At 40.5% G+C, this 8717-nt stretch overlaps 1 protein-coding gene across 1 annotated transcript; it reads right to left on the reverse strand.

Annotated features, from left to right (window-relative positions):
* klhl31 (kelch-like family member 31) lies at positions 1-7614 on the reverse strand. Its single transcript, XM_036573670.1, has 3 exons — positions 7482-7614; positions 3797-4999; positions 1-2089 (listed from the first exon to the last, which is right to left on the reverse strand). The coding sequence occupies exons 2-3, from the start codon at positions 4969-4971 to the stop codon at positions 1357-1359; spliced, it is 1908 nt and encodes a 635-aa protein (XP_036429563.1). The 5' UTR covers positions 4972-4999; positions 7482-7614; the 3' UTR covers positions 1-1356.
* Between the last annotated feature and the right edge of the window lie 1103 nt (positions 7615-8717).

Below are 8717 nucleotides of genomic sequence, written 5' to 3' on the forward strand. Positions count from 1 at the left end.
AACATTTTATAGGAACCTTTAATAAATATGTAGAACGTGGACATGATGAATCAGCATAATTACAAATGTTTCTCCTCTCGAGTAGCCATTTTCCCCCGGATACAACACATCACTGTGTGCGGTTGTCACATTATTCAGTTTGCTGTCGTGAGCTGTCAGGAACTCGTCCAGACAGACCAGGCACATAGCTTCACATCCAGTCCCCATTCAGCCATTTTACAAAACAAGCCCTTACACGATGAACTCTCTAACTTTCTATGACTCTCTTCAGGTTTCCTGTCTTTGAGTGGTGAAGGCAGTTATGGTATCCATTCGCTGTAGTACTTCGAGGAGCGCTCTTTAGATTTTCTGTTCAAGTGTTGGAAGGGAAAGTAAAACTGAACTGCTTCTAACACGCCTACACCTGGTAGGTACGTCTGGGTGAAATGTAATCATTACATTTCAGTTTGTATTGGATCGTGGTGAGCTTGCTGCAGCATGTGTAACATGTCTGAGGAGCTCTACTGTCAGAGCTCTGAAAAAGTTCTGCTTATTGTTCTTTCTCTAGTAAATTACTCTTTAAATAGACTGTTAATTTGAGGGGTGCTCCAATATGGGAATTGTGGGCTAATATGTATGTATCTGCCGATGCCGACACATAAACACTAATAAAGTGTAGATATTTGGACTGAATCCACCTGGATTAGCATTACAGACTAAGTACACCATCAAATATTTGTTTGAAATATTGGTCAAGTTTAAATAGCGATTTTTTTGGCAAAGATATCATTTTGCATCGCAAGTTAATCTGTATATAAATAAATATATATGACATGTAAAGTATATCATATACAATCGTCTATAGACCTAAATATCATTATTTTGCGACTTTTGAAAAACCAGGTTTGGCATATTAGCACCCTACCGTGCCCTACATCTGCCTCGTTATTGAGAAGGGCTGATAATTACAGAAGAATTGGCCCCAGTGTAACTATTATGTGAGGTGTGTTTGAAAGTTGCTGAGTTGTTATTTCCTGTTATTTCCTGTTTAAGTCAACCAATCTAGCCCCAACCGCAGATTTCTAATCAGTGTTCACAACCTTTGAACTATTTTTACACTTCCAAATTCATCAAAAAAATGAAAAACATCAAAAGGCAATCAGCAATTTATTAAAAGCGAATTATAAAAGACGTCGCCCATAAATAATAGGTGATGTTCACTGTAACAAAACGTATTAAAGCATATTCAGCTTGTCGATGTGAAAAGGGAAGTTTGTTTGATTATTTTAAATTTGAAGTTCAGTGTGAACATCTGACAGGAAAAGTTTGAGATCACCTATTTCGGCATCATTGTGCATATCAAACCTGTATCATCACCTATATACTGACTGGAGCGGACGATACCGAGCTGGCCCTGGACTCTCGTGTTTTGCGGGTGGGGATGGTGATGACGCAGCAGGAGATGCCCACCGTCGCCTCGGGCAGCTCGTCGTCCTCAGTCCATTCGTTGAGGTCGGGGTTGTACACCTGAACGCATTTCTTATACTTCTTCTCAACTTCGTTCCAGCCGCCCAGGAGGTAGATCTTGCTATTCAGGGTGGCAACGCCTGCTGTGCTCACTCCTGTATGCAAGGGGGCAACGTAGCTCCACTGGCCAGAATGAGGGTTGAAGCTTTCAACCGCCAAGACATCCACCCTCTCGCCGCGACCGCCGAGCTGGCTGCCTCCGAGAACGTAAGCCCGATCGCCCACAGTGGTGGAACAATGCCAGCCTCTTGGGGTGCTCAGGCTGTTTTTATCCTGCCAGCTATCCGTCGACGGGTCGTAAGAGCACACGGCCCTGGAATAGGCGTTGTTGATGTAACCGCCGGTTACCAGGATCTTGCCATCTATGACTGTGCTGGCATGGCAGCATCTTGGAACTTCCATTGGGGCCTTCATCTGCCACTGGTTGGAGGATGGAACGTAGCACTCAATAGAAGCCTGGCAGCCATCGGAGTTACGTCCACCCACAGCAAACAGGAGACCGTTGAAGGTGTTCAGGCTGAAATGTGTACGCTTCTGAATCATGCTGGCAAGGTGGATCCATGCGTTGAATCGGGGGTCATACCTGGGCAGAAAAAACAATATTTATTTCAAAGTCATTTTAAAATGGGCGCATAGCATTTATACAGAAAGTCATAATTTAAGGATGTATTATTAATACCTGAAAAGGCAGAGATAGCATAACTTTTATTGCTAAATAGGTTAGACTGCCGTTAGTTAAAATACATTTCTCTGACAAACTAACATGTTGGCACATTGTCCACTAAAAAGAAGAAAAAAAGCTGAAGACAGAATCCAGACGAGGCTAAACCGCTGTAGGCTGAGTAGGTGGAGATATGTAAATTAGAGATGGAACGATGGATCGGCTATATAACGGTATTGGCCGATTTTCAGCCTAAATATGCAATAGGCGATTTGCCATTATTTCTCTGCCTTAGCCGATCCTAAGAGCTGATCAGTGATGAAAAACATATGAGCCATATGTCATGAGTTAAGGATTGCTGCAGCCCTGTGCGAGGCTCCTTGATCACAGGACCCTGCAGTTCCGCTTTCAAACTCCAGATGGAAATACAGACCCTTTGACTTTTGACTACAGGACTAAAGGCCTATCAAGTTTTTGAAAATAAACACATATGTTAATGCCGTCTTTCAAACCAAGTCCAAAACTGATGGACTGCGATGCTGTACACATTTTTAATCAGAGAAGGCTCTATTTTCTGTAATGTATGGGTCTTTTAAAGTCAGGCTCCACTGTCATGGTTGCAGCCCAAACAAACGTGTGTCAGGATGTTTTCAGAATGTTTAGACAGAAAAACGCTTCAGACTTGGTGTGAAGGTCACACTACATTAAAATCACATCCTTTTCTTTCGTCTGAAAAAACTGTACTGAGATCGACGATCTGCATCAACCCCAAAATCACTGATCGGTCCATCTCTAATGTAAATGACTTGGTTTTCGTACATCACAAAAAAAAAGCTTTTTATTTATTTTAGCCTATATGTATGGGCTGAACAGTGTGTTTTGAAACAGTGTTTATGTACTACATCCAACTAGGCTAGTCACGAGCATGACATTGTGCCATGTAAATAATTGCAATTAATAATTTAACCATTTTTTTTAACTTTTATAAAACTGCTAAAGTACAAGCCAGATGGGCTGATTTTTTATTTTGCTTCCAACAGCTCCAGCTCAAATAAACAAACATTACTCACTACCCCATTTGAAGGTGTTATTAAAATCAATAAATAAACATAACTCACTGCTGCCCTTTAAAGGTGTTATAGCAGAATATCACGGTTGTCAGATCGAAACCTTGTATCTCCAAAATGAGAACTTTACCATAGAAGGAAAAATCAAACTCAGTCAACTTAAGTCAATGGAACCAGACTTTTTTCGATGGGACATTTCTGTTCCCATAAAATTTACACACAATATGTAGGACCACAGGAACTGTCAAATTATGTCTAAAAACTGAGATACGCGGTTTTGTTCCGACAGCAGTGATCATATGCATTTGCCTCAATGCAACTGACAAATACACACCCAATTCACTTTATGGTTGACGTGAACTACGATTGTAAAAACTGTGGAAAATAACTGTGATCAGCTAAAATATTTAGGATCAGGTGATTACAGAATAAGTGTGACAAGCCTGCGTGTAACTCTTTTATTTAATAAAGTGAAGAAATTCACTTTTTCATGATATGAACCATTTAAAACACATAGATGACTGCGTCACTTGGGAGCTGAAACACAGATGAGGACACTTACCTGCAGAAATTGCTGACGGCATGTTTTGCTTGGTTCCTGGCATCATTCTGGTCTTCACCACCAGCCACATAGAGGAAGCCATCTAGCACAGCCACACACTGGTTGAAGCTCTTCGCAGGCATCTCGGTCAGTCTGTTCCAAATGCTGTCCTCGTCTCTATAGAGAACATCCCTGCTGAGGGACTTTTCAGTCAAGGCTGGTCTTCCACCCACGGTAAGCAGCACTCTTCGGCCACCGCGGACCTTGGTTCTTCTGGATTGCAGGATGTTCTGCTGGTATGGCAGCAGGTGGTAATTCATGGCATCCACCAACAGGCGGTGACACTCTGGGTCTTGCATCATCCTGGGGACGGTCTGCACATGGCTGACCAGGTCCTGGGGCGAGATGGTTCCAAAGCGAATGTGCGTCAGCAGATCAGGGGCATACTTCAGTCTCTTCTCATCAAAGTCCAACCACTTGATGGCGATCTGGAAGGCTGTGAGCTCAGAGGGCAGCTGCAGGGAGTCGTCTGTCAGGAAATCACTGATCTGCTCATAGGTGAGCTTCAGGAACTGCTCCATCTCCGAGAACTCGATGAAGTTCTCGCGCATGAACTTCTGAGCCGCTTCCTTCGTTTCTTTCAGGTTGTACGTGTCGGCGATGTTGACCACATACATGCAGTTTTCCACGCTGATCTCCTGCAGCAGGAAGTCGCTGCACATCTTCACCAGCGTGTTGATCTGCAAGAGCATGGCTGCGGAAATCGTGCTGCCGATGGTGTACAGCGACAAGGTCAGCTTTCCGGAGTAGGCGTACGTGATGGCCGTGGCCAGACCGACCGGGGACAGGTCGTTGAGGTCGATCTTCTGGACGGCTGGGTCCTTCTTGAGGATGTTGTGGATGTACTCGCTGCAGGAGGCCATCACAACTTTGTGCACATCAAAGGACTTGGACTTGGTTGCTACCGTCAGATCACACAGGAAACTCTCTTGTCTCATGTTGCTGAGGCCTTCCAGGAGGTTAGGAGCATAGACGGGGTCGGTGACCTCCGTCGAGATGCAGCTAAAACCGTTGCCTCCTTCCAGAAGGGTGTTCAGCCCGTTGATTTTGTTGATCGGGCTGTCTTCCACCATGATCGTCATCTCATTGATGTCTGATTTGCTCTTCTTCGCGGCCTTGTTCTTCTTGGGTGCCATGACTGTTGCAGCTGGTCACAGCCAAGACCTGAGTGAATAAACATAAGTAGGTCATGTGACAGAAAAAAAGGCTATAACGTCACAGAGAATCTTCTCAGGACAGAGACTTTGATGTCCTTCAGTGTCTCAAGACCTGGGTTTTTCATTTGTGCTAAATTGGGAAAAACAGTCTTTAAAGATCACGTTGCACTGTTATGGGGAAACGAAGAAAATATAAAATAGATAGATTGTTTTACAAACGACATCACTCTGTATTTTATGGCTTAAAGGGATCATGGAAAACTGAATTTTTCATTAACATTTTTTTTAATAAAAGCTTTTGATGAGTCCTTACAATCTATTAATGGAATATGAAGCCACAAATTTTGAATTTGTTGTTTCTGTAATGTCACAAAAATCATCACATTTACATATATCCTTCAATTCAGTCCACAGTTTAGCTCTGCACATTCACACAGAAGCGTTTCAGCCCAGACTGCATGACAGCCAATCAGAACAGAGCTCATTTACATATATCAGTCTTAAAAGCGCATAAATTAAAACAGGCTGTTTAATTCTATGGTGGGAAATGGTCATGTAAAAATGAATTACAGCTGTTTTTGACACATAAAAACTACACAAACGTTATGTGTGGACCCCACACACACACACACACACACATCTTCTAAGCCGCTTCTCCTTCTGGGTCTCAGGGGGAGCTGGAGCTGTGTGGAACCCCAGCAGAGGAAAAATTATACACAAGAAAAATATTAGATGTAGGCCCTTTAAAGCAGTGCCTCTTAGTTCAGCTTCTGCAATCAGAAAAAAAGGCAAGGCTGGGAAATATGACAATATTTATTAAAATTTATGTTTCAATTTGCCACAATATGGTTTTCTGAGGATATTTTGAATATCTATACAAACTGCATGTTTGATTACAAAGAAACATAATTAGTCCTATTTAGTACAATTTAGTGCAACATAAATGCTGTCACTGTGGTGGTTCCCTCTACGTCTGCAGTATCTTTAGTTAAGAAACATAATTGTATCATATTATAGTGCATACATATTAGGGTAAATCACGTGTATATATATATATATATATATATATATATATAGATAGATAGATAGATAGATAGATAATGATTCTACAGACCCTGTCATACCTTTAAAACTCAATTTAAATATTATTTAAATACACAATTGGACCTTAAGGACAATGATGTACCTTTGAAAGTACATTTACCCTTTTTCCTGACAGTGTGCTAACCCACAGCAACAGTTTGAGCTATTCCATGCACCAGCACAACCGATCCAGCTCATGAGGAGCTTCAAAATCGGATGATGAGCTGGATCCGGTGGAAAGACTGGACACTGTGCAGTGCCATGTGTCCCTAGAAGCAGCATTAAAGGGCCCATATCCTACACTCTCCTTGCATTTTCCTGTTTTCTCTAAAGTACACTTATGATATTTGTGTGCTTTTATACACCAAGTCATACTCACTTTTACATGACCATTTTCCAAACTCTCTGTATCCCTTTTAATCAAACGGGCTGTATTTATTACTGTGCTTTTAAGACTGATATGTAAATGAGCTCTTGCCCTGAATTGCAAGAGCTCATTTACATACCAGTCTGAAAAAACAGTTTGCTCCTTGTAAATAGGAGGGACAGAACTGCTGTAGGCTGAATAGACAGATATGTAAATGCATTGTGACATCACAAAAACAGTGAATTCAAAACAGTGTTTTTCAGCTCATTTTCCGCATATGCATTTATTTATACTGCATTTGTATTGTATGCTTTGCGACTTTCATGCAGTGTTCATTTCTAAAAAGCGAGGGCAATTTGTGTTCACATGATACGGGCCCTTTAAGAAACACTTACTTAAAACAACATAATAATTCTACATGCAAATGGAAGGTCTATCTTGTAAGTGCACCAATACTGTTTATTCTGCAAATAGCAGAATTTACTCTTAAGAGCCGTTATCGCATGGCAGAGTGTCACATTCCTCTCTCTCCATCTGTCACGATTTATCACAACCATATCCAGGAATAGCAGCGCCGGATAGCTCTGGCCTTAAGTTCCTTTTATAGAGTTTGTGTCATGGCCTACAGCCGCATGGATACTCGCTATATTCTTTGTTCATTAGTAATGTTTACCATTATGTGTAATTGTAATATCAAATTGTCCTCAGTTATTGATTAATTAGCCTATAATCTGTGTTTAAATTACATCCAGGAGAGGCGTTAATTAAAAAGTAACGTTATCAGCTAGCTCCAGATGGCTTAGTTTAAGAAATAAACATTAAATAACCATTAAATCATTACTGGAATGTCTGCCATTAATTGAAATGGCTTAAATGTACAACCTACATGCTTAGCAATCCAGTGTCTATCTGTTTTCCCAATAGGTGCCTATCTGTTTTTCCCCAGGTATGTTTGAAATAAACGAAAAAAGTTTAATTAGTGTAGAAATAGCTTCTTCTGATCGCTCCAACAGTTTGCAATAGTGTAAATCTGGCCTACCTGTGCTGAGATGAAGTAGGTGCTGGTAAGGGAAGGACTTGCACCTCCAAGTTGGTGTGCTGGAGAGAGAGAGAGAGAGAGAGACACTGTTCCAGTGGTCAGTAAAGACTGCCAGCCAGCTAACTCCTCCTCTGTCCCTGTGGGAAGAGAGACCATTGCGCAATTACGACGTGAAGCAAGACCCCCCTATTCTAACAGCCCATAAAACACAGCATGGGAGATCTGCTCCTTTCATTCACTCTGTGAGGACCGGACTCACAACAGTGTCTTAAAGAAAATCTTCTTAAATGTGCCATTTTTCTTAACTACATACTTGAGAAAAAAGTTAAAAGATATATTATTATTCTTCAAAAAACTTTCTAACATTGTCATTTATTTATTTATTAACTTTTCTCTTAAGAACAATTGGCAGAACATTTAATATTATTATTATAATAATTATTTTCCCTAGACTGCAAGAACTGACAAGAGTTCTAACCCTTTAAACTGTTAAATCTACACTGCAAAAACAACAAATTATTTGAAATCTAGTTGATATATCTAATATTTCTCATGTTGAGAGTGTTGTAAGCTTATTATAAGTTTATTTAGCTTATTTTTTGTAGAGGTTTTACGTTGTTTTATCAGGTAAAAATGATCTCACTGTATTGGCAGATAGTTTTGCTTATTTTAAGAAATATGCCAATAAAGTGAGATAATTTTACTTGATAAAATTACTTAAAATAAGTAAAACATGCCTAGAAATACGCTAAATAATCTTGTGATGAGCTTACAGCTCACTCTGGGCATAGCTGTGACAGCTATAGCTGAACTGGGGTAAAAATAACGGTACCTAACTGAAATAAAGACTTTTATCAAGTCCAGAAATCCTCAAGTACGAGCAAGTTTCACTAAAGAACTCAACTGAAGTATAATAATAGCACATCCATCATCTGTTAAGCACGGGAACTGAAGCTGAAGTCAGCTTATTATGCGAAGTTTTCCGTTCCACCTTAAATGGAGAGGCGTCACAATGTAACTGCTGCGCTATTTAAGGTGGACTGTGAAAATGGTTTCCTGTGGTAGCAGGCGATGTAGCTAGCTGATTTTATTCAACCCAAAATAAGCAATTTTAATTAAACAATTCACCCAGTATACAAATTAAGACCCACAAAACACTTCAAATCAATAAAAAAGACCAATAAATTAAGAAAACGCGTTTATTTCAACCCCGTTGCGTCCCAGTAGCTGTTAGCA

This window comes from Colossoma macropomum, unplaced genomic scaffold (genome assembly GCF_904425465.1).
Source record: "Colossoma macropomum unplaced genomic scaffold, Colossoma_macropomum, whole genome shotgun sequence".
NCBI classification, from domain to species: domain Eukaryota; kingdom Metazoa; phylum Chordata; class Actinopteri; order Characiformes; family Serrasalmidae; genus Colossoma; species Colossoma macropomum.

What these genes read in the sequence shown, in the direction of transcription:
- klhl31 (XM_036573670.1), bottom strand. Translation starts at nt 4,971, where the DNA reads ATGGCACCCAAGAAGAACAAGGCCGCGAAGAAGAGCAAATCAGACATC. An exon ending in GCCGTCAGCAATTTCTGCAG is followed by an intron (nt 2,090 to 3,796) that starts GTAAGTGTCCTC and finishes TTTTCTGCCCAG; the next exon opens with GTATGACCCCCGATTCAACG.